This window comes from Delphinus delphis, chromosome 3 (genome assembly GCF_949987515.2).
Source record: "Delphinus delphis chromosome 3, mDelDel1.2, whole genome shotgun sequence".
Lineage (NCBI taxonomy): Eukaryota > Metazoa > Chordata > Mammalia > Artiodactyla > Delphinidae > Delphinus > Delphinus delphis.
The window spans coordinates 55,233,967-55,260,574 of NC_082685.1; the positions used below are offsets into that span (position 1 = coordinate 55,233,967).

General features: G+C 40.6%; 1 protein-coding gene across 2 annotated transcripts in view; it reads left to right on the forward strand.

Annotated features, from left to right (window-relative positions):
• The first annotated feature begins 341 nt into the window (after positions 1–341).
• The window catches only part of LOC132423200 (protein diaphanous homolog 1-like), a 43,618-nt gene continuing 17,351 nt past the window's right edge, over positions 342–26,608 (forward strand). For both annotated transcript variants that reach the window (XM_060008655.1, XM_060008656.1), the window contains exon 1: positions 342–761. In XM_060008655.1, coding sequence (XP_059864638.1) covers positions 645–761 — 117 coding nt within the window. In that variant the 5' untranslated portion in view covers positions 342–644. The remainder of the gene's footprint in view (positions 762–26,608) is intronic.

A 26,608-nucleotide genomic window follows, 5' to 3' on the forward strand; every position in this document is an offset into this window, starting at 1 on the left:
ACTCCAGAGCTAGTCGACTTCAGTCTAGCACTGGCCCTGGACCAAGCTCTGTTCTTGGTACATAGCTTTCAATAAATGGTAGCTATCACTTTATTTTTTCATGTGCTCCATGGGTATTGAACACATAAAAACTATATTATCCTGGAAAGCCCGGCACTAAATTTTCTGCAAAGATAACAGTCTCTCTTATGCGATTTTTGGTTCAGATAATAATATCCTGGTCTGGAGTGTGAGAGGGTCCAGGCTTTACAGCCACGTGGGCACTGCGTGGGAGCAGGGAGGCCTGCGCCGCTCCAACCGCCAGGGTGCGCTGCCCGGGAGAGTTGCACCGCCCACTCACCATCACCCCCCCAACGTGGGTCCGAATGGTTAGGCCCGCCAGGCAGGTAGTGCGCTTCCGCGGCTTTTCTCCACCCCCCTCCCTTACCCCGTTGGTAGGGGCTGCGTGTCCGGGCGGAAGTGGGGCAGGCGGGCGGGAGCGAGGCGTCGCGGTTGTATATTCATGAGGCGCGCGCAGCCCGGCATGCTAATGAGGCGGGGCGCGGCGGCTGGCTGAGGAGCTGCTGGGCGGCGGCGGCGGCGGGCTTGGAGCTGCCGGGCGGGAGCGGCGTAGGCGCGGGGTCACTAGCAGCGCGAACCTGGACATGGAGCCGCCCGGCGGGGGCCCGGGGCCCGGTCGCGGGACCCGGGACAAGAAGAAGGGCCGGAGCCCGGACGAGCTGCCTTCGGCGGGCGGCGACGGCGGCAAATCCAAGAAATTTGTGAGTGTCCCTCCCACCCGGTTCCCTCAACCTGGCCCCGTAACCGCCCTCCGGACCCCGGAGACCTCCGCAGCCGGCCCCAGGGGTGCACGGCAGTCTCTGGGGAGCCGACCCTGCGCCTCCCTTCCTCATTTTGCTCGGTCCTGGGCTCCAAAGCCCAACCTCCGACTGCTCCGGGACCTCCCGGAGCCCTGGAGTCCCAACTGGCTCTTGCCCCGGCAACCTCGGGGCTTCCTCATCCCCCAGCCCGCACGCTCTGCTCTTAGCCCCCGTAGCCCTGGCCGGTCTCGGCCCCATCTCTTCCCTCTCAGCCCCACTTCCTTTCTTCTTTCTCCGTTACCCGAACACGCCTTCTCTATCTCGATCCTGTGTGCTTTTCGGGGTCCATTATTCTCTTATTACCCTTCCCCCTGTTTTTGGTATCCTCCTGTTTGCTTCTCCATAGGTCACTTCCTTGCCCAAGATTGATCTCTTTCACCTGCTAACTTTCCTCCCGCCCAGTCTCCTCTCTGGGCCCTCAGCCCAGTGTCACCTGATAATCCTTCCCCCCAGGAATGTTACCTGACTTTGGCCCTGCCTTCCCTCCTCCCTTGGACGTTTGTCCTTGCGGCTGCAGGAATGGGTACCTGCCCAGTTACTCTGGTCATTGGGCATGACAGTAGTTGGCTTCCCAGTATTTCTTTATCCAGAGAACCTGTCCCTTTGCCCTGTTGCTTATCACTTAGCAAGGGGTTCGAACTTCTCTCCTGAATATGCCCTTCTTAGGACGGTGATCACCCTCCCCCATGGGAGGAAGTTAGACTAAAAGGCCAAGAAGTTTGTGAGTACCTAAGGGAATTGCCTTTTGTACGTTTCCCATGATAACTATCTCTTCAGCTCTTCTGCCACATCCTGTGCCCCAAGGCTACTGACAACCCTTTTCCAACCTGTAGAAGAGTCTGACTTTCATCAGGTGCCAATTCCAATCTGAAAGAATATTGATATTCGTGTAACACTGTGGTATCTCATTACCTTTGCACACACTGCATCTTCTTTTTTACTCCTCTCTCCAGGGAGTTGTTTGCTTTTTACTGTAGAAGCTTTGAAAGATAGGGGGCGCTGTCCAAGAGAGGGAGTTTTGGATCTTAATAACCGTTTGCTAGTTGTAACTGTAATGTAGTCTTCTCTCCCACGTAATTACTCTGCCACCCCAGTATCTTTTTCTACTAACCAAAAGGTCTCTAACTTTTTACTCTTTCTTTCTCTTTTCTCTTATCCCCACCCCTTAGCGTTCGGACCCAACTCCACAAGTCTGGGAAGAAAACTGAGAAAGTGATGAAAAAGGATAATGTTGCTTTGGGACCTAGAGGGTTGGAATGTGGAGAGCACTAAACAGAATTAAAATAGTGACTCATCTCTTCCTACCTATTTCTAGCAAGACAGGTGCTTCTGGATGTCCTTTCCTGTGACTGTAGGCTGTCAGTCACTGCCTGTGTTTTTATCTGGTGAACATCTTTTTTCCCCCAGAAATGTAGGTTTAATAGTAGTGACAGTTTTCCCCCTATGGTGACCAAAGCAGTATTTCCCTGTGTTTCTTTAGGATAAGCATGAACTTCTAGTTAGGGAGATTTCCTTCTAAGCCTTAAGTTTTAAGGCCCATATTTCTTCTATTTATGTATCATTTTGTTTTGCTTTTGTTTCCATGGTTACCCTTTGACCTTCCTCACCCAAATTCCAGCTGTTTTTGCTGATTTATAGTGACCTCTGTGACTTGTAAATGTTTTTCAGGTTCTAAATGGAATTTTACATGTGCTTTTGTTTTATCTAACACTTACGTGTTTCACAGATTTGTAAATTCTACTAAGTGTGTGGGGCTGAAAGGTGAGATACCTGAGGAAATTCAACTTCTTTTCACCTGTTTTTTGGCATGTCCGTGGAGTCTTGTGTATGCTGAGTGGATTTGGCTCAGAGTCGTTGGTATTTGCTTTAGAGAGGGTACAGCTGAACCAAGTTCTCTTTTTCTTTCTGAGGTGTTGGTCTTAACTCTTAATCTGCTGAATTTTAAAAAAATATGTAGCACACACAGGTAGTGAGGAGAATTGCATTCCTGGCTAGGAATTGGAAAGTTTCCAGGAAAGTAGAGCTGCTTAACCCCTTTATTGCCAACTAGACCATACCTCAAGGCTTCAGGATATTCTGTCTTTCTCATTGCTCTTTATATAAGAACTCTGTGGAAATGAGAGCCTAGGAGGAGCATTGCAATCCACTTCTCTTTGTGTCTGTGTATGTATATGGCGATGGGTAGAGTGGGCGAGATTGCCGGTTTGCTTTTGTTACCTATGGTGTAGTTTTCTTGAACTACAGGCTAAAAGTGAACTCAAAGCCGTTTCGCTTGCTCCACCTTTTCTACAGTGTGTGTCCTCGGGAGCTACATTAAGAATGCATTTTATAAAACTGCACTGGTTTGGACCTAGTGTGCCTGAAGGTATTTGTTTGCACCTGAGGGGTTACTAATCCCTTTAGCTGCTACATACCTTTCCAAGCTGATGCAGGTTCTAATTACAGATCAACTGATGAGAACACAGAGCTCACAAATTGCCTAAGATCTGCTCTTTACCCTTAAAGTCATCTAGTGTGGAAAGGACACAAGGAGTCTAAGTTTAAACAGTGGTAGGGCTCATCTTTTTAAAACATGTGGTTGTTCGAGATGCTAATGTGTGTGGTGAAGCCAGGCTGTCTGGTGTTCCATTCCCCTTGGTTCTTCTTGAGTCTGTCGTCTCCTGGACCATGAGCTTATCCCCTTGTCCAGTTCCTTTTGGAAGCCCTTAAGATGAAGGGAAATAAAAATGCTAAATGAACGGAGTGTTTTCTGCCTTTTCAGCAGTAATGAATGTGGGTGTCAGAGAGACTGATTTCTGAAATATGTGTAAGGGGAGTAAGTATAACCAGGATGTTAGGAAGCTGCAGAGTATTCCTGCATTTTACAGACTCCATGTCTTCTCATACAATCGAGAACTGATCCATTTTAAGAAAGACTATCGCATCTTGATTCAACTAGGAGCCTAACTTCGTAAAACATGAATTTTAGTGTGGGATTAGAAATAATAGAAGATATGTAATTTTTTAAATCTTGTTTAGTTTTGGATACCTATGTAAAATTATTGCTGTGTTGCAGTTTCATGCCCTTCTAAAAGCAAAGTGAGGGACTTCCCTGGTGGCGCAGTGGTTAAGAATCTGCCTCCCAATTCAGGGGACACGGGTTTGAGCCCTGGTCCGGTAAGATCCCACATGCCATGGAGCAACTAAGCCTGTGTGCCACAGCTACTGAGCCTGCACTCTAGAGCCTGTGAGCCACAACTAGTGAGCCCGTGTGCCTAGAGCCTGTGAAGCCACCGCAATGAGAAGCCCTCGCACCACAATGAAGAGTAGCCCCCACGTGCTGCAAGTAGAGAAAGCCCGTGCGCAGCAACGAACACCCAACATAGCCAAAAATAAATACATTTATTTTTAAAATAAATAAATAAAAGCAAAGTGAGAGTGAAAGTATATTTAGTTGTAGACCCCTGTTCATTCAAAATGAAGGATGCCAGGCAGAATTTTTTTTTTTTTTTTTTAAGATATTGGGGGTAGGAGTTTATTAGTTTATTTATTTTTGCTGTGTTGGGTCTTCGTTTCTGTGCGAGGGCTTTCTCTAGTTGTGGCAAGCGGAGGCCACTCTTCATCGCGGTGCGCGGGCCTCTCACTATCGCGGCCTCTCTTGTTGCGGAGCACAGGCTCCAGACGCGCAGGCTCAGTAGTTGTGGCTCATGGGCCCAGTTGCTCCGCGGCATGTGGGATCCTCCCAGACCAGGGCTCGAACCCGTGTCCCCTGCATTAGCAGGCAGACTCTCAACCACTGCGCCACCAGGGAAGCCCCGCCAGGCAGAATTTTAAACAAATATTAGGAAAGGTAGAGATTATGAAAGAAGTGGAGTTGTTCATGCAGATACCTGCTTTAATTTTGATCCAAAAGGTCGCTGAAAACCAAGGAGTATGCATAGAACTTTATACAAGTCATTTGTGTTTTTTGAAGTTGATAAACACAGGGATTACTTAGTTTGGAAAGAGGGAGGGGAGCCTACAGGAATGTTATTGAGAGTTTGAGATGACAGAATGATACCTTAAAAATTTGCCCTCTGCCTGCCTGGTCTCTAAAGAGACAGCACAAGGATCCACTGGATAATGTTACATTTACTTGTCTCAAAGGAAATCCTCCCTCACAGGAGGTGAAACTGAGGGAATGCCTCAATTAAAATCTCTGCCTTGAGAGAGTTGTTAAATGTTCGGATATTTTTATAAAAAGAGTTGAAATTTTTATGACCTGTAAATTGTTTATTTAAAAAGCTAAGAATATAGTAATAAGTGAGAAATGATTTAACTTTGTTGATGGACGTATGGGTCAGAATAGACTAATTTTATTTCCTGTGTGATAAAATCACCTTTTGTTATCCCCTGGGGTGTTCAGTGTATTTTATAAATGGATTGCCACGTTATTCTTGGAGAGTGTTATATTTTCAGTGAAATGTAACAGAGGCTTAAAAGATAAGGTTATACCACGTATGATTTAGAAAAACAGCTTAAAATCATGTTTATTAACAAGAAATATTAGGTATTATAGAGAAACAGAGTTTGTATATGCAGGTGGTGTTTTCTCTCATTTTATGTCTCAGCTGAAATCATGACTACAAAAAACATCCCCATATTGAAAGAAATCTTAAGTGTTTTTCTTTATTATGTTGAGCCTTCTATTCTCAATCACTTTTGTCTGAAAGCAGTAGGAAAAAATTCATCTCTTGCTAACCAGCAAAGCAGCATTGGGTGTTTGCCCCTTGTTTGGGTTAGATGAGACAATGCCAACCCTCTCCCTGTGCCTAGCTGTCTTATCATTCCCTCCCTCTTTGTTTTTACTACTGCCCTGCTGCTATAAGGACTCGTTCTAGTTCCTTGGATAGCCAGACCTTTGGGGAATCAGGAGCAGTAAAAGATGCTTATACTAAAATTTCTTAAAACCTTGAAGCTAAAATAGAAAAATAAAGAATATTTTAATCACTATGAACATATCTTACCTTATTTTCTACCTATCTTTTTTTTTTTAACAAACACAGTTTTTCTAATCAAAGAACCTTTTTTAAGAAAGTAAGAGAATTACTGTAGGAAAAGGGAAATTGAGACCAGTATTTTAAGGAATTTTACCACTGATTACAGGATAACTCTGGGTGAATCATTGTTCTTTCAACTTTGAGATTCTTACTTCCATTCATTAGTAAAGCTTGCTGTGAATGGTAGTCTTAAAATTTTAGAGTTGGAAGGGACTTTAAATGTCATCAAGCCCAAACACCTCAGTGTAGCATCCCTTCTTACAGTTGTAGGTTGGAAATTGGATAAATAAATGGACGAGGCAAAAGCATAAAATTTTGGATTCTACATTTCCTTTAGTAAATTTCAGGATCTTGGAGGAAAGGGATTATATAAAAGGAAGAGATACGCTAGAAGCTATGAGACTGAAAGGGAAAAGATTGAAGAAATTGACTCTGTTGCTTGGCTCTGTGACAATTAGGGAGTGTCAATTGGTCCTTTAAATATTTGCTTAAATTTCTTCCCTCCAAGAAGGGGGATGAAACAGATAAGGGGACAAAAAAGAGAAAAATCATAAAGAACTTAATTAAGAGAAACACAGCATTCCTATATGGAAGCATTGTTATATGGAAGATGGGAAATTCCATCCTTGATTGTGGTTATAAGTGGTCTTTAGGCAGTAGCTACTTTGTCATTTTGTTAGGTAGCAGATACAGGTAGCGTTTATGGTGTCCTAGATTATTTTTCTGGATTTCTGATTCTGTGACTTATTCCCTGTTTTAGGAATAGTACTGTTTGAAAGCAATAGGATTTGCATTTTCTTTGAAGACTTAGCATACTTCAAGGATCCAACAGAGGTTGCTTTATAAACCATCTTTGATCCTAAAGGTCACAGAAAACCAAGGTAGTGGGCTTATGTCTCAGATATAGCTGCCTTTTTTTTTTTTTAATGTTAAGTAATTAACATTAAAGTAAATCAAGTAAAAAGATAACCCACACTTGCTTTTTTTTTTTTTTTCACCTAGAGTAGCTGATACTTTATTCAGGGGTCTTCACCTGTTTGTTTTGCCACAGATCCTTTGGACATCTTTTTTCTTTAAACATCTTTATTGGTGTATAATTAACATACAATAAACTGCATATATTTAGTGCACAATTGGTGAACCCATTGCCACAGGCAAGATAACGAATATATCCATCACCCTCAACAGTTTTTTCCTGCCCCATTGTATTCTCTCCTTCTCATTCCTCCTTGTGCCCCAATCCCCAGGTAACTAACGACTGATTTGCTTTCTATAACTATAGATTAGTTTGTATTTTCTAGAAGTTTATATAAATAGACATACACAATATGAACCCTTTCTTTTGGCTTCTTTCAGCATAATGTATGTTAGCTATATTAATAGATCATTCTTTTTTATTGCTGAGTAATATTACATTGTATGGGCTTACTGTACTGTAATTTGTTGATGGGCATTTGGATTGTTTCCAGTTTTGGTTCTTTTTTGTTTTGCTGTGAACATTCATGTACAAGTTTTTGTCTGGACATATGCCTTCATCTCTGTTTTGTAAATACCTAGGAGTGGAATGACTAGGCTATATGGTGGGGCTATGTTTAACTTTTAAAGAAGTTGCCAAACTGCTTCCAAAGTGTTATACCATTTTACATTCTCACAAGCAATACATGGGTTCTCGTTCCTTGTCAGCTCTTGGTATGATCAGTCTTAAATTTTAGCCATTCTAGTGGGTGTGTAGTGAGTGGACAAAGAATGTCGCTTGCCATTTCAGTAAACAAAGGATGTTGTGGCCATAAAGTCATCAGCCACTGTAGGAGTCCCTGTTGGTGCACCCTGAGGGGAATGCAGGAAGGAGAAAAACAGGTTGCCAGCCACCAAGCCATCAGTCACTGTAGCTGTCCAGACTATGCACCCTGAGGGGAATTCAGGATGGAGAAAAACGGGACACTGGCCTTAGGTAGTTAAGATGCATATCGAAGGAATGATTTCAGTAAGCCCAGACTCTTACATCTTCCCATATACAGAAAAGCACTAAAAATCATTAACTTGAGATGTCTGTTTTTTTGTGATTAGCAGTAATCTTTTGATGTTCAACTTCATGTTTTTTTTTTTTTTCCAGCAAGAATTCCCGTATATCCCGGCTCCTCTCTTAAATCTTTGGAGTAGTCCCTCAGAACTATCTGAGAGGCTGCCATCCGGTGCTTTAGTCCTCAGTAAGGCCTCTGAGTAAAACATAATTTTCAACTTTTAGGTTGTGCATTTTTTTCCAGTCTACAAACAGTATCTCAGTGTGGCTTTAATTTGCATTTCCTTAATGATGTTGAGCATTTTTTCATGTGTTTATTTGCTGTATATCTTCCTTGAAGTATCTGTTCAAAAATTTTGCCCACTTAAAATTTTTTTATTACTGTCTAAATACAAATCCTTTGTTGGATATGTTTTACAGATGTTTTCTTCCTCCTGTGACTTGCCTTTTCATTTTCTTAACAGTATATTTTGAAGAACAAAAATGTTTAATTTTGATGAAGTCCATCCAATTAATTGTTTTTGCTTTTTGTATCATATTTCAAAAATCTTTGCTAAAATCATAGTCACTAAGATTTTTCTCCTAAAAGTTTTATAGATTTAGCTCTTAAATTCTCCTATCACTGTGGAAATGTCAGTTATATTCCACATGTTCTCTTTGGGGTATTAATTTTCACCTGTAGACAAGACAGACCATTTCTGATACTCTTGGAATTGGGGACCTTTGAGATTCTATTTATAGTGAAAGCATTTTCATCTCTTATGTGATGTTAGAAACCTTTTGTTTTCCTGTGCTCAGTGTGTTACAGGTTGTATAATGCCAATCTTCCTAGCTATAGATATTAACGAGTGCTCATCATCTTTATAGATAGGAAGATTACTTCATTGCAGACTGGAAGGACAGGGAGTAATAATAACTGTAACAGTAATAATAGCACTTGTTTGTTGCATACTTGCTATAGCCCTAGAGCTGCACTGAACAGCTCTAGATATAAAATAGGTACTATTGTTATTCCTGCTTTCTAGGTAATTAAACTGAAACTCAGTGAGATCAGCAACATGCTTTAGGTCATAGAACTGGAATTCAAACCTAGGTCTGGCTGATTTAAACACACACACACACACACACACACACACACAGCCATCTTCTTGTTCACTGCATTGTATTGACAGTTTACAAATGTCCAGTTTTTGCACTTGTTGTATCAAAGGGTATTCACTGTTAGGAATTTCATAGAAAATTTTGATGGTATATCTTTAGAGCCCTTTGACTACTGCAGTCTATTAAAACTGGACTCTTTTTCAGTTCAGTTAGTGGGAAAAGAAGTGTTGGGTCTAGATGAACAAAGTGCAGTGGCTAAATGCCTGACTGCGTTTTGCATTTAATAATTTAGACTTTGAGACCATTGCAGGAATCTTAATTAAACCTTTCTTAGGCATGTAAAAGTAGCTGTTATAGTGCATGCAAAATCTACCTTTCCCCTGGCTCATACGTTATTAAGAAGTTGTCTAAATTATTATTATTTTTTAATGTAACCTTAACTCCTTTGTAAATAGAACAGCTCTAACAGCATCACCTGGGAGGAATTTTAGTTGTTTAAATTGCTGCGAGCAGCAAGTAGTGGTGACGTATAGGAAGGAGGAAGCTGTTGCTAGACCAGCTCCATAGTTATCATTTCTATATTTTAGAATTGGCCCTGAAACAAATAAGGATTGCAAATGGTTACTAACTCTAGGGTCTCTCCTGAGTCTGGGGACTGCTGAAGTTTATTCTTTATACCTGGCAGTTATTTGCCTGTGGTTAATAATTAAGACTTTGCCACAGAGGTCCAGGTACCTGGAACTAGGATTTTCTGTATGATTGGTGGCAAAGAGTAGAGAATAGAGTTTCTCTTGTTTGTGTGAATCTACCCTAGATCCAAAAGGCTGAAGATCAAGAGCCATGTTTTTGACCTATCAGGTTCAGTCCATGCTTTTTAAGAGATTGTAATCTCAGCCGTGTCTGTAGAAGAATAGGTAGGAAAAGCTTAAAAGCCATGAGCATAGACTTCAAAAGCTGTAGAAATTCAGAGAATTTAAGGAATTATGTGGAAAGATTACTGAGCTGAGAGTCAGAAGACCTGTTTCAGAATCATAGAATGCTGAAGGTGAAAAGGATGCTGAAAGTTATTTAATTCAAATCCTTTATTTTATAGATGAAGGAATGTGGGCCTAGAGAAGTGATCTGTCCAAGTTTACAACTAGACCTAGGACTAGAACCCCCATCTCTCACTCTTACTGAAATATTCTTCCCATATATTGCTACTTAGTTTGACTTTGCTACTAATTAACTGTGTGAACTCTGGGCAAGTCACTCTTCTTTCTTGGTCTTTCCTCGTAAAATGAGAGAGTTAGCATGAATGATTTCAAAGGTCTATACTAATGTCCCAAATTCTACATAAATGATCTAGAATACAATTGTGGGCAATGCTAGTTAGCCTCATGGAAGATGAAGGCCCTGGAACATGAAGGAACATGATAGGCCCTGGAAGTAAATCCAGGGATTGGTAGAGGAGAGGGGTAAGGGGTTTCATGGGGTGGGGAACAATGTGAACAGAGGCTCAGAGGTTTGAATGTATGGCTGTAGTAAAAAGAAATGGCCCGGTTATAGCAGTCAAGAGGATCAGTGGGAGATGAATCATTTAAGAAAGCCACTTCATAGAGATTATTTTATCCCTGGGAAGGGCTTTTAGGTTCTCTTTCTGTAGAAACCCACGGAAAGCAGAATGGAAAAATTTGCATTTTGTAACATGTCATGATGCATGTTGATGCAGTTTTTGGCCTTGTGAATACGTGGTGGTGAAGAACATGAACAGATTAGTGTTAAGGTTCCAGCAAATCACTTCTGCTATCTAGATGGGAGTTTAGGTAGTTAAGTTTGTTTGATTTCCATTCCTTATCCATTGTAATAATCCATCTTCTCAGACTTTCAGTGATCATTCTAGATTTTAAAAGATGTGACTGTCTTCATCTGGATCTCAGCACTGTATAGTCAAATTGTGGGCTCAGAGACTTCCCTGGCGGTCCAGTGGTTAAGACTTCACACTTCCAATGCAAGGGGCGCAGGTTCAATCCCTGGTTGGGGAACTAGGATCCCACATGCCATGCGGTGCGGCCAAAGAAAAAAAAAGTTGTGGGCTCAGGTGGGAAATTGTGGGAATAATCTGAGCCTATCTCTGGGACCTGTTATTTTCTTCTAAACATACTTTAGCACAGTGCAGTTATACTGGTTTTGATTGCATGCTTATTTGAAGTGTTCTTTAGTCTTTCATGAATGCACTATATATATATTATGTATATATTGTGTGTGTGTGTGTGTGTGTGTGTGTATATATATATATATGTATGTATAAAGAGACAGAGAGAGAAAGACAGAATGATATCGAAATCTCTTGAGGAGGGTGGGTCTTATCTCCCATCTAGCTTGTAAGGTATCTTAAGAGTGGTGGTGTTTAGCTCATATTAGCAATAACCTGTTATGTATTTTAGTTTTACTGTGAGTCTTGTGACTCTTGGGATTACTTTCAAGTCTCTCCATTTCTGTGGTCTAATGTAGGAGATTGACGGTTTTGAAAACATTAGTCCTCTCACCAAGGTAACTGTGAGGCAAAGAGAACCACTGATATGACTATACCAGACCAGAAGAACTCTGTTGAGAAAAGATTTTTATTTTTCTCTAGAGATAGTGTCTTAGGTTTTGTCTTGTATCAATATTTAATGAAGGATCATGTCTATCGGATTTTAAATCTGCATTATTTTACATAGCACAGGGCTGCCAGCTTTTATCGTTATAAATGAGAGCAGTATTTGACCCACTGCTCTAGGGATTGATAACATACATTTAAAGTGAATAATTGCTAAGTTCCTATATTATTTGAATCAGTACCACAGTCTTTCATGGCTACAGAAAGGTTTACACAGAATATTAAATAAAGGAGACCAAGATGAGTCTTCAGGTCCTCAGGATATGTCTGGATCTCCACAGAAAATGCTGCTGGCAGTAGGATTGCCTTAGTTTTTTCTCAAAGTCACATATTTCTGTCCATAGCTATGGAGTTCCTTTGATTCCTTCATTTGGCCGTAGAAGCAAAGTAGTTTTAAGGACTCTTCTAAAATTATTTCATCATGCTTTCACGGGGCCTAAAGAGATATTTTTAGTTTTGTTAGTTTTTGTGAAAGATGTGTGTCAGGCTCCCCAGACATAGAGGTTTCTAGTGATTTCTTGATTCTGGTATTTTAAAAAGATGGGAGTTGGCCTTAGTTGGCAGCTCTTTGCATCCGCCAGGGCTTGTTCGTTACTTACTTCTAGGCCCATGGGTGACGTCTGTTTCCTGTGATTGAAACCACAAGAAGAAGTGGTGAGAAGTTTCTGTAGGATATGTCCTATCAAGCAAGCAGCAGGCATTGGGCTGCCCTCAAAAAGAACACTAGTAACTAAGCACTGTCTTTAAGGGTCCCTGAAGAGACCCTAGAAATGATCTGACTCAGCCTCCTCATCTTAACATGAGAATGCCACTGAGGCCTAGAGGTATTAAGTTGCTCAACGTCATGTAATTAGGTAAGCTAGCTTTTAGACTCCACTAACTGTTCATTATTCCTTCTCACATTGCATTGTCATCCCTAAATTTTGTGACTGTGCCCTGCCAGAGTGTTGCCTTAAGCAAAGTACTACTGGAAAAGAGTAAATGCTGGTGGGCATTTTGAATATGAATATTGGATATTTTGCTTTTCGATGCTGTGCTAATTTTTATACTCTTTTAAAATAATTTTTATACTCTTTTTGAAAAGACATATACATACATTTTCAAAATAGCAAAATCTAAGAACCCCCAATTTTTATTTTTTATTTCACTTAGTATTTGAATATTCTAGTCATCTCTATGCACAGATATTTTTACAACATTGCAATTACAGTTGCTACACATTTTCTGCTTTTAAAACAATGGGTCATAAACATTTTTCATCTCTCTAATCTTTGAAAATTGGTACTTTTGTTTGAAATGGAAATTTTGTTTTATTTTGCTTTGGCCGCACCGCACGGCTTGTGGGATCTTAGTTCCCCGACCAGGGATCGAACCCCAGCCCTCAGTGAAAGCATGGAATCCTAACCACTGGACCACCAGGTAATTCCCTGGAAATGTATTTGTATCATAAAAATGATACACATTTTTCTAAGAAAATGTAGATGTGTATAAAAATAGAGTAAAACAATATCCTAACTCGTTTTCCAGAAATTTTAGTTATTTTTCAGTAGTTAGAACCAAAGAGAAAAATACATGGTACATGGAAGTCTCTTTGGAGCCTAAGTACTTTGGCATGAAATTCTGTAATGTGTTTGCATTAGAACATAGTTCCACACAAGTATCGTTGCTAGAAGTATTGGAAGTTTCTTGTTTTAACTCTTGCTTATATTTCTGGTTATAGAGGAGTAATGAGATTTCACCTCATGCTGTCTCCCTCCTCCCTTCTCCAAATTTTCTCAAAATAAAATCTTAATTCTAGATTTGTAAAAGGCCAGTAAATGTTTACTGTGGTTTCATAAGATCAAGTCTGGCTTTTTGAGTAGTAGTATAATTTTTGGATCAGTTAAGCTATTATCAGTAGGTCGTGATTACTTCTTGTATTCAGGAATGATGTGAGGGTAGAAGAAGTGTAACCATCATTTAGAAATGAAGGGTTTGAGAATGGGATTTAAAACAAGGTGGCCTCATGCTTGGTGCCTGTATGCAGAAGCAATATCAGCTGCAGGAACTTCCTGTCTGTCAGGCCGTTGGGTGTGTCATTCATGTGCTCACCCTTGAGAAAGAGTAGATGTCCTGCTACTCACATCACAACATGGGAGGAGAAGACAGTTGCTACGGAGATTGGGAAACAGCATTCCTGAGTCATTGACTGTTTCCAAATGAATGAACAACACCCCTTTTTTCTTAGCTTCTCTAAGCTAAGGCAGTGAAGAGAGAGGCCTAATAAGAAAGTAAAGAACAAGTATCAGTATTTGGAGCTTGAGTAGTATGTCAAAACTTTGGAAAAGTAGGTTAACGTTATTTATTGTTTTCTATATATGTATTTGAAAGTTTTATTAGAACCTTTGGATGTTTGAAAGGGAGGAAGCTTTGCTTACTCTGCCCTCTCACCAGATGACAGAATGTGTGTGCGCCTCCTTCCTGACAGCAAAGGAGAGGAGCGTGTCTGCCACGTCATGTGGTACTTGATAGGAAACTAGGACTTCTAGAATCTGAGCACCTTCTCTAGTGGCAACTTGTTTTCCCGGCCCTTGAGTGCTTTGTAGTGCAGGGGGCTGGCAGTTTGTGTGCATGGACATAGAGGAAGAATGCAATGTTCCCAGCCTGGTTTCCACCTGTTCTGCTGAGCTGGAATAGTGAAACCTGAGTGGACTGTCCTTCTTCCTCGAGGCTATCAGCTATCTAGGATGCAGTCTCTGCCAGTCCCAGGCTTCAGGATGAGCTAAGCTGGAGGCAAAAAGTTGCCCTCTCCTTTTCCCCAAGAGACTTGCCTTCTTGGACTATTAGAGAACTGTTCGAACGTACTGGACCTGTCTCTCAGAGGATTGAATTCTAATATTAAGATAGTTTTTTCCCCTCATTTTAATTATAGTCGGGAAATGTGGTTTATTGGAAAGCAGACTCTAAACAGTTTTAGACAGTCGTGAGGGAAATTGAGTTTGTTGCTTTGAATTTATAAGCAAATTGCTTCAAGTTTATAATTATTGAAACGGGATGGAGTACAGTTACCTAATAATATTCTTTACATGGCCTTTAAAAAATGTTTTTTTTTTTTTTGGCTGCGTTGGGTCTTAGTTGCAGCACGCAGATCTTTCGTTGCGGCAGGCGGGCTTCTCTCTAGTTGTGGCGCATGGGCTCCAGAGCATGTGGGCTCTGTAGTTGCAGCACACGGGCTCTGTAGTTGTGGCGTATGGGCTTAGTTGCCCCACAGCATGTGGGATCTTAGTTCCCCAACCAGGGATCGAACCCACGTCCCCTGCTTTGGAAGGCAGATTCTTAACCACTGGACCACAAGGGAAGTCCCCTATATGGCATTTCTAACTTGTGCTTCACATGGGCCACTGCCTGGAATCTTTCTGGACTCCCTGGGTTGTATCAGGATAAAGATACTGATTCTAGAAGGCAGGGGTAGATTGAAAGACGTCTTTTAATTAGGAGTAAAAGATCTTGGGGGCTTCCCTGGTGGCGCAGTGGTTGAGAGTCTGCCTGCTGATGCAGGGGACACGGGTTCGTGCCCTGGTCTGGGAGGATCCCACATGCCGCGGAGCGGCTAGGCCCGTGAGCCATGGCCGCTGAGCCTGCGTGTCCGGAGCCTGTGCTCCGCAGCGGGAGAGGCCACAGCAGTGAGAGGCCCACGTACCACAAAAAAAAAAAAAAAAAAAAAAAGATCTTGGGCTCTCCTCTACTGTGTTTCCTGTGTTGTCTCTTGTATGAGTTGTCACAAATTTAACTCTCCAATACTGAGTTTAGCTGTGGGGCTGCTGAGGCAGTGTGGAACTAAGTGGATGAGCTGCTAGAGTCTTACTTGTTCCTTTAGCACTTTTTCCTTAGCAGTCATGGAGAACATGAGTGTGCCATCTCATTTCTGGGGGTTGCTAGATAATCTTCAGTTTTCTTTCCCTTAAGCGCATTTAACTTTATAATGGTAAATTAGCTTTAGAGTTCATATTTTTCAATTTCTAGTCATTTGGTGCTCTTGTTTTAGACTTCCTTTCCTCTGATATACCTTTTTTCTTTGATTTTCTTTTTTGAAGTGGGTACTCCAGTTCTACACAACTCCTGTTGAGGCTGTTGGCACTAATAAGTAGTGATGTCAGGATCTAGTTTGTTTCTCTGTAAATGGAATATGAGATATTGACTCATTCCATGCCATCCATGGGCCGTTATTTTAAAATGGAAGGGAAAATTTCCTACATTTGAAGGTATCCATTATTTCCTTCTCTCTAGTTCTAATTGACTTCTCTATAAGGAGTGGGAATTGAAGGGAGTTTCATTGGTTCCATCATCATATATTATTTACCTTTTACAAAACACTTTGCGAAACAAAGTGCTTTACGTCTATTTTATTATTTATTCTTCACACAAGCCCTATGAGACAACATAGTCCTAAAGATAGGAAGGCTGAAACTGTGGTGGATAAAAAGAAGAGCTTGGGACTTCGCTGGTGGTGCAGTGGTTAAGAATCCTCCTGCCAATGCAGGGGACACAGGTTCGATCCCTGGTCCGAGAAGATCCCACATGCCGCAGGGCAACTTAGCCTGTGCACCACAACTACTGAGCCCATGCTCTAGAGCCTACGAGCTGCAACTACTGAGCCCACACGCCTAGAGCCCGTGCTCCGCAACAAGAGAAACCACCGCAGTGAGAAGCCTGTGCACCGCAACAAAGAGTAGCCCCCACGCTCAGCAACGAAGACCCAGCACAGCCCCCCCCCCCAAAAAAAAAGCTTACCCTGCCTTTACTGTCCTTTAGTGGAAATGTAGCAAATCTTGTGGCAAAGCTGGAATAGGGCTTGTTGGTAACTGAATTCACATCCATGTTATGACCCTCTGTTGCCTCACTATCCTAAGAAACTGAATGTCAGTCCTGTGCTAGAATAAAAAAATGAATCAGAGCCAGACCCTGCTCTTTGTTCTTTCTGATTCTGAATGACAGATACCTTACCTGTTCCTTCCTGGGTAGGTATATTGGGACTTGAAAGGAAACTGTTGTTGGCTGCAGTGAGACTTATTTCCCATTTTACCCATAGGTAGCCTATATCTTTACTGAAGGCTTATTGCTTTTCACAGGTGGTGGAAGACTCCCTAGGTGACATGTGTGCCATAATTGGATATTTTCCCCAAGGACAACTAACAAATGTGTCATGTGGGCTGAAGCATCACTCAGGGTCTCCTGGCCTTATTCATAGGGAAAGACATTATTCTTGAAGGTTTGGTCTGAGCTGTCTATAACAATCATACTGTACTGTCATAAACCTTAACTTGAAACTTTTCTTTAGCTTGTTCAATTTGCATAAAGTAATGAATAAATGAATATACTGTGCTTAGGATGATGTTCTTAAACCTAGAGTGATGATAATTTTTAAAATATTTATTAAATATTGGACATGTCAAATCAACAAAGCATGGGTTCTTGCCCCCAAGCAACTTACAGTCTGGTCCACAGAAACAGCTACAATAACGGTCTGAAGAAGGATCTGATATAAAATATTTAGAGCCTGGCTTGGCTGAGTCCTTTAGATCTTTTTGTGAAATGATTGGCTATGGCTAAGTATACAATTTACAGATGAGGAATAACTTTTTCCTTATGCCATGTTGTAGGAGTACCGTGTCAACTAGTACATGTGTATATTTTATGAGAATATATTTCTGTAGTAATAAGAGTACAATTGCTTTTATAGAATGCTCTCTCACTCCATTTTATGATCTTAGTTGTCCCAAGAAGTGTGTGTCTGGTTTTGTTTTGTTTTTTAATAAATAGGGGAACTGAAGCATGAAGAATTAACGCGATTTGCTCAGAATCATACTTGCAGTTGTTTAGCATGCCATAAATAAAAATTAGGACTCATGATCTTTTTCCTTTAGCTAAAGTTCTAGATAAATTTTGTCAGTTTGCTTACTGTATTAGTTGCCTACTTTTACATGACAAACTCAATAGCTTAAAATAAAACCCACTTATTAGCTCGCAGTTCCGTTGGTCAGAAGTCCAGCAAGGATAGTTTGGCTGGGTTCTCAGAGTATCACAGGGCTGAAATCAAGGTGTCAGCTGGGCCTTTTCTCATCTGTAGGTGCTGGAGGAAAACCTTCCAAGCGCATTCAGGTTGGAAGAATTCAGCCTCTTGCAGTTGTAGCACTGAGGTCCCTGTTTCTTTGCTGGCTCTCAGCTCCTAGATGCTGCCTGTAATCCCTGCCATTTGGCTTCTTTTATGCTGAAGCCAGAAATGGCATGTTGGATCCTTGTGTTTCTGACCTCTTACCCTAGGTTTAAAGGGCTTGTGTGATTGGGTCAGACCCACATGGATAATTTCCCCTTCTTAAAAGTCAGTTGTGCTAAATAATATAACCTAATCACAAGAGTGATATCCTATAATATTTACAGTCCTGGTGATTATACAGCGTATGTACTTCAGGCTGGGAATCTTGGGGGACGTCCTAGAATTCTACCTACCACACTAAATATTTCCCTCACGCTGAATTAGCCCATGAGCAAGTGTGGATGTCAGAAGAGGGAGAGGTGGGAATTGAGTATATTGAGGCAGTGAATTGCATTGTGATTATAGGTGTTATGAGAAAAACCTGGGCCTCCTAGAATCATCACAGAGCAGGAGCCAAGTGGCATTCACCTGTGGTGTTCTCCCTTAGCCAAGAGTTCAGATATAGTTGTCCCCTATAAGTTAGCCTGAACAAAATCTTTAGAAAGTACCGAAATATGGGCTTGCTCTAATAGGTTCATATTACCCGTATGCTAGCCACATGGTTCATGAGGTAAAAGTCCATGATTAACTGTTCCTGTGAAGCACATTGGTAGGAATTAGAAACACTTTTTGCTATGTAAAGTACTCTGTGATCAGAGTAATGGTTAATCATATTCTCTTATTAGATCTCTCCTAACCTCTCTTCTGCTAAGGACACTACCTAATTACTTTTTGTTAGGCTACATGAGTATCCTGTTCCAAGAGACTGTCCTTAATTGTCTGAGAATCCTATGCCCTTTTTGTGACCAGATGGAAAAGTTAAAGATTCAGGGAACTGGGTAGAAGTGAATCAGTGCCTTGGATGAATTTTCTTATATCCTTGAATTTATAATAAGACCAGTTCTGTTACTAGGCAAACAGAGGGAACCTCTGTCCAAAAAGACTGCCAAGTTTAGTCCGATCGGCCCACTTTTAAAAAGCTGAAGTGCTAATAGATGCAGCCACCACCACCACAACAAATCCAGCTGTGGAAAAGGAGTCTTAGATTTCATTTGCATTTATTATGATAATAATTGATCAGAGTATGTTTCAGACTCATTCGGTCATGAATTTATTTTAATTAGCTTGGCCTCATAGGGCATACCTTGGGAGATTGACTTTAATTTTTGGTTTCTTAGAGAAACCAAACTGTAAAGTCTCTAGGAAGTTTCTTATTTCCTGCAGATGGTAACCAAAAGATTTATCTTACCACATATTACATTAGGATGTGGTGACTGAATCAGCGCTTTGAATTACACTCTGGAAGGAGAGCGAAGGGACAGCTTTTCATTTTTATGTTGATTGATGGTCTTAATGCAGAGCAGTGCCCAGCCAAGTATATTTATTCTGATGCTATTACTTTTGATGCAGTGTACCTTTGAGCAATTTGTGTTAATTTAAGTAAGATTTGATAATACTGAGAATCTTTTAGAGGAAATGAATCTTATTTTAATAAATGCAGTTTTGTTAAGGTCTTTTCCTGTACCAGCTAATGACCTTCAGAAATTTATTTACCCATCCCATTCTATTGAATAAAAAATTCCTATAGAATAAATGTTTTTCTGCCCCTTTAAAAAATATTTTGTGCTTCTATCATTGTTTGCATATAACTGAAAGATTATTATAAAAATTGAGTAAGAAGCAAAAATCTAGACTATATTTAAATGACGATATTGCCACCCTGAGGAGGAGGCTCCCAAGTGTTGGAGTCATAGTCTGACTTTAGATTCTCTGTGTGTTTACAAGGGCTCCTTCTGAGGGTATCCGTGGGTTAAGCCATGAGGAATGTAGGGGATCACCACAAAGATCCTGGAATCTTTGTCCTAGGGATTTCTTTTACCTCTTTCATGTGTTAGATCTCCTGTTTCCTGTATTTCAGGTCTTTAACTTTCTTGGTTTGCTCCCTCATTTTGGTGGAGCGTATCCTACAATTGCTTCCTAAAGTGCACGGGGATAAATTTTTTGAAAGCTTCAATGTCTGAAAATATCTATTTTGAACTCACATTTGATGAGTAATTTGGTTGGGTATAGAATTCTAAGTTAGAAGTTTTTTTCTTTTTTTTTCAGATTTTAAAAAGGCCTTTTTTCATTGTTTAGCTTTTTGTATGTAGTTTAAAAAATTCAAAGCTTCTCTGATTTCTTTGTATATGACCGGTTTTCCTCCCTTCTTCCCCGCCCCCGCTTGCCCCAGCCGCACTGCATGGCATGCCGGATCTTAGTTCCCTGATCAGGGATTGAACCTGCTCCCCCAGCAGTGAAATTTCGGAGTCTTAACCACTGGACCGCCAGGGAAGTCCCCCTTCTTTCAAACTGTAGGATTTTCTTTGTTTTCCCAGTGTTTTGGAATTTCACCATGATATACCTTTGTGTGGTGATCTGTTTTTGTCTTTTGTGATGGGAACTTATCCTTCAGTACTGGAAAAATTTTTAAAAAATTGACCTATAGTTGATTTACAATGTTGTTAGTTTCTGCTATACCCCAAAGTGATTCAGATATACATATGTATACATCTTTTTAATATTCTTTTCCTTTATGGTTTATCACAGGATTTTTTTTTTTTTTTTTTTTTTTTTTTGGCTGTGTCGGGTCTTCGTTGCTGCACGCAGGCTTTCTCTAGTTGTGGTGAGCGGGGGCTACTCTTACTTGCAGTGCACAGGCTTCTCATGGCGGTGGCTTCTCTTGTTGCAGAGCATGGGCTCTAGGTGCATGGGCTTCAGTAGTTGTGGCTTGCAGGGTCTGGAGTGCAGGCTCAGTAGTTGTGGTGCATAGGCTTAGTTGCTCCACGGCAAGTGGGGTCTTCCCGGACCAGGGCTCGAACCCGTGTCCCTTGAATTGGCAGGCGGATTCTTAACCACTGTGCCACCAGGGAAGTCCCTATCACAGGATATTGAATATAGTTCCCTGTGCTATGTGGTAAGACCTTGTTGTTTATCCATTTTAGATATAATAGTTTGCATCTGCTAACCCCAGCCTCCCAATCCATCACTCCCCCACCCCCCTCCTTGGCAACCACAAGTCTGTTCCCTATGTCTATGAGTTTGTATCTATTTCATAGATAGGTTCATTTGTGCCATATTTTATTTATTTTTATTTTCTTAATTTAAAAAATTATTATTTTATTTATTTATTTTTGGCTGCGTCGTGTCTTCGTTGCTGTGTGCGGGCTTTCTCTAGTTGCGGCGAATGGGAGCTAGTCTTCGTTGCGGTGCGCGGGCTTCTCATTGCGGTGGCTTCTCTTGTTGCGGAACACGGTCTCTAGGCGCTTGGGCTCAGTAGTTGTGGCTCGTGGGCTCTAGAGTGCAGGCTCAGTTGTGGCGCACAGGCTTAGTTGCTCCGCGGCATGTGGGATCTTCCCGGACCAGGGATCAAACCTGTGTCCCCTGCATTGGCAGGAGGATTCCTAACCACTGCACCACCAGGGAAGCCCTGTGCCATATTTTAGATGCCACATATAAGTGATATCATATGGTATTTGTCTTTCTCTTTCTGACTTACTTCACTTAGTATGATAATCTCTCAGTACATCCACGTTGCTGCAAATGGCATTATTCCTTTCATTCTTATGGCTGCGTAGTATTCCATTGTATATATAAACCACGTCTTCTTTATCCACTCATCTGTTGATGGACATTTAGGTTGTTTCCATGTCTTGGCTATTGTGAATAGTGCTGCTGTGAACATAGGGTTGCATGTATCTTTTAAAATTATAGTTTTTTTCTGGATATATGCCCAGGAGTGAGATTGCTGGATCATATGGCAACTCTATTTTTAGTCTTTTGAGGAACCTCCATACTGTTTTCCAGAGTGGCTGCACCAACTTACATTCAGTACTGGGAAGTATTCTTGAATTATTTCTTTGATAGCTTCCTCCTCTGTTCTCCTGTTATTTGGATATTGGACCTCCCAAACTGATCTAATTTTCTTATCTTTACTCTCTTATTTTTCCATCTCTGTCTTTTTGCTCTAATTTTGGGAGATATCCTCAAATTCTTATCTTCCAGCCCTTATATTGAGTTTTCTCTTGAGTTTCTGTTCTCATGTGTTCAATTTCTCAGGGTTCTTTTTCCTCTGAATGTTTCTTTTTAAAATGGCATTATAGGGACTTCTCTGGCGGTCCAGTGGTTAAGACTCTGCACTTCCACTGCAGGGGGCGTGGGTTTGATCCCTGGTCGGAGGGCTAAGATAATGGATGCCGCCCAGCATGGTCAAAACTTTAAAAAAACAATTTAAAAAAATGGCATTATGTTCTCCCTTGTGGATATTAATTTGTTTCCTAATCTTTCTTTTTCTTGCATAGTCGCTGTATAATGAGTTGCTTTTTCCCCCCCTCTTATTAGGATTTTTCCTCATGTGTTTGATAATCCTTGGTTGTCTGTTAATGTTTAAAAATGAGGGGCTAAAAAACTCATTGGTAACTCTGGATGCATGGGTAGGGTTTGTTAGCTGTGCAGTTTATTGTAGGCTAGTCCTGTCCAATAGAAATATAATGTGAATCACATATGTAATTTTAGATTTTCTAGTAGCCACAGAAAAAGATAGAAAGAAAAAAGTGAAAAGAAACATGTGAAATTAACTTTAATAATAAAATTTTTAATCCAGTATATCTAAAACATTATTTTAACATGTAATAGATATAACAATTATATATAATTATATATAACAGTTATATATATATCTATATATATAGATATATATAGATATATATATATCTATAACAATAGATATAACAATTTTAACATGTAATAGATATAACAGTTATTACCTTCTGTTTTTTATATGAAGTTATTGAACTTTTATATGAAGTTATTGAACTCCAGTTTTTATTTTACATTATAGCATATCGCAATTTGGATGCTAAATTTTCATGAAGATACTTGATGTGTATTTAGATTTGAAAAAATTTACAGGTGAAAGGTAGATTCACATACCTAGCGTGTTCCAAACATACTGATATTTAAGTTTAACAATAACAATAAAATATTAGCTTTTAATTTTAAATTTCGATAAAATTAAATAAAATGAAAAATTCCTTTTTCAGTTGCACTAGGCACATTAGAAGTGCTTAATAGTTACCTGTGTCTGGTAGCTACCATATTGGATGGCATGGTTCATCTGCTTGGACTATGTCAGTAGCTTAATGTTGTTTTTCAATTCCCCAGAGAAGGCTCTTCCAACCTTCTGCCTCAAGGGTAAGGGTTTTGGGGTGCTGGGGTCCTGAGAAACTAGAAGGGAGAAGGTGCTGGGTGTCTCAGCACCTCAGCTGGGTGTCTCAGCTGGGTGTCTCATATAATCTATGCTTATAGTATGCATAGATTATTACTCTTCCTTTTGGTATAGGATCTCTGCCTACAACTGTGCCTGGCATCCCCTGATCCAGAGATCTGTGTTTCTTCTAAGAATAAATTTCCAGACTTCTGCTGGAGTAAGGGAGGGTAGTCTCCCAATGGCATGGGGGGAGGGGTGTTGGGGGGTAATGGAGGATCTACCTGTACAACTGCTTCTTAAACAGCTTTCAAACCAATCTTATTTTTGGGTCTCCCCCTCCCTCCAACTGCCCATTTCTATAGGTACCTGGTGCTGCTAATTCCTGAGCCTGTTGAGGATCCTGAAGTACAATTTGGATTGGTCATTAGCTTTTCCTATGGCAGGTTTAGGACTCAGTTTTCTTAGGTCTGTTGGGTCTTAGTCCTAGCTTCAAAAGTTGATTGCAATTACGCTTTTCTTGTTCTTCCCAACCTTGTAGGCTCCTTTCCTCTATCATTTTTTCTTTCTAAAAATTCCTTTTCTGTAGATTTAGAAGGGTTTCAAAAAGCGGGGAAATTTGATTCAGTCTACCGTCTTTTATCTGGAAGTTCCTATTAATCTGTATTCATGAGCAGATTTTGATATGCTAAAAAATTTCATTCCGTATTTATGCTTCCTTCAGTATCTGTATTTGTAGTTAAAGGTTTTAGTATAGTTTTAGTGGAAGACTCAGTAGGAGGGACAGGACGATGAAGTATTTAGTGAAGATAAGTAAGGGTTTATAGTTTGGGGGCAGAAAATAATTGATAGCAAACAAGGAGAAGGGTGAGTGTAGAAGCATTTAGAAAGAAGTAGGTGGGGATCATTAGAGACTATGCTAAAAAGCTTGAACCTCTGGGGCATACGGCATAAATATAGCTCCAGTAGCATTTATCTTCAAGGTCTCCACTATTTTTAGTCCTTCTTACTTTTCATGACTAGGAACCTCTTGTTGCATATCTCAGAGAATCCACAAAACAGTTAATGGTACAGTTAAAAAAAAAAAAAGCTGTTTGTAAACTGTATGTTCAAGATCTGTAAGGAAAGCACACATAGTATTAAATAAGTAAATTAATACACCCTCAGTATACTGTAGCAGCAGGTTCCATTTCAGTAATGGAATTGAGCTTGCTGTTTGGGTGTTCTGTTGGGTTCTGAAACAGAATTTTGCCGGTAGTACTGTGATTCACTTTGCTGGTAGATGCTGCCCTCTGTTGGAGTAGTTGAGGAAATGCACGGATCATTTTTACTGTCCTTACTCAAATTAAGCACTAAAGCATGGATAATTTTTTTAAGGAATAAATCTGTTTCTAATGATGCACCAAGGAAAGCAAGGGAGACTGGTTTCTTCCTTCTTAAGAAAAGAGATGTTTACTTTTGTATGTAAAGGCAACAGTTAGTGGGCATTAAATGGGAACAAGACAAGAATCTGGAGAATGCAAATATTTAGGGCTTTGGAATCTGGAGACCAGAGTTCCATACCCAGCTTGCCCTTATTCATGTGACCTCAGTGATTTACTCCACCTATCTGGGCTTCAGTTTCTTCACTAATGCAGTGAAGAGGTGGAATAGATTTGAGGGCTTTTGCAGGGATTGGTATTTTAGGAGAGCAGCCCCAGATTATGGTATTTGTTCATAGGAGATATAATGACTAAGTCTTAGGCTCTACCCTGAAGGAACTTAGTCTGGAAATGGCTAGAGGAGGCAATCAAAAGAGAGTTGTAATCCACTTCTAGTGCTGTGAGACAGGAAAGTACCTATTTCTATATACACACAAGGAGAGGTACCCATCCTATTAGAGGAGGTATCATCCTGTAGGGCCTGTTGGAGCTAGCCTTGAAAGCACAGTCTAGTCTGAGGGAAGCAGCAGCCTAGAGAAAGTCTTGGGTTGTGAGACAGCAAGATCTGTTTGTGGACCTGCAAACTAGTTAGGATGCCCAGAACATAGAGTTTGAAATGGAGGGTTTGTTGAGAGATGAGTCAAGGGAGAGAAGCCAGAAGTGTCATATGCCATGCTAAGGAATTTGGATCTTAACCTGAGGGCAGTAGGGAACTATTGCAGGGTTTTAAATGGGAAATAACATGGACAGCTTGGCATTTTAGAACGATTACTCTTGGGTATAGTATATAGAATGGATTTTGTGTTGGGCAGATGGGATTGAAGGCAAGGAGATCAGTTAGGAGGCTATTACAGTAAATCAAACAGGAGATCATAGTGGCGTGAACTTCAATAGTGGGGATGGAGGGAAGAGAAATAAGAGTCTGCAGACAGAACATGCTGCTGGTTTGTTGTTCTTTAACTTAACCTGCAGCTGAGATTGATTCATTAGACCCAGGTTCTGTTACCTACGTTATATCCATCCCAGAATTGTTTGGGTTGTTGCTTGGTTCTGAGGGAACATTTTGAGTTTGGAGGACAAGGTTCTGGAAGCACTTGCTCTAGGAGCAAATAAGTTTAACCTTCGCAATGGCAACCTAACTATAAACATTCATCCTTTTTGTGGCTTGTTTCACCTCTGTGTGTCAGGTGACAGGGTGGTGACAAAAGGAACTGTGAGTCTCCTTGGGTGTTGCTGTCTCTGCTTCATCATCCTTCTGCCTTTGCTGCCCTTCTGCCTTTACTTTGTGTAAACAGCACACACAAAGTAACTTTAGATTCCATTGACACTGAACAAGGATCGTATGGTTTTGGGTGAGTGATTAGCATTCCATCAGTAGAAGGTTGACCTCCTCTGGACCGTGGAGGGCAAAGTTAAGATTCACAGTTCACACTGGATTTAACCGAACTCTGACATGGGGCACATGAACATAAGGACATAGATTTTTCTCGTCTGTAAAAAGGTTGGTAAAGTAGCTTTGTGGCAGTGTCAGAAATAGTTTTTCATTAGTTGAGAAAAGTTCATCAAGAGGCATTTACTATACTCTTCTAAGGACATTAGCAAAAATAGATATGGTTTAAAACTAAGTATTAGAATGAAGAATTCCTGCTTTCCTGGAATACCTGCTTGTTCAGATTTTTTGGGGTAAAGTGTAGCACATATACAGAGGAGAATATAAAACATACAGAATAATTATAAACAGAACATCCATGTAACCATCATCCATATCAAGAAATAGAATATTATTGTAAGCACCCCTGAAGCCCCCTGTCCCCTTCTGCAGTCATTACTCTTCCACCCACTTCAGGTAACCACTGTTTTGCCATTTGTGGTAATCATTCCCTTTATAATTGTACATCCTAAATAATATAATTTAGTCTTGCATGTTTTTAATCTCAGTGTAAAAGAAATAATACATTCACTTTTATGTTTGTGAGTAGCTATAAGTTCATTCACTTTCTTTGTGTAATTGTTTTCCACTCTACCATTATACGAGTTTATCCATTCTATTCTTGATAGCTATTTGGATTGTTC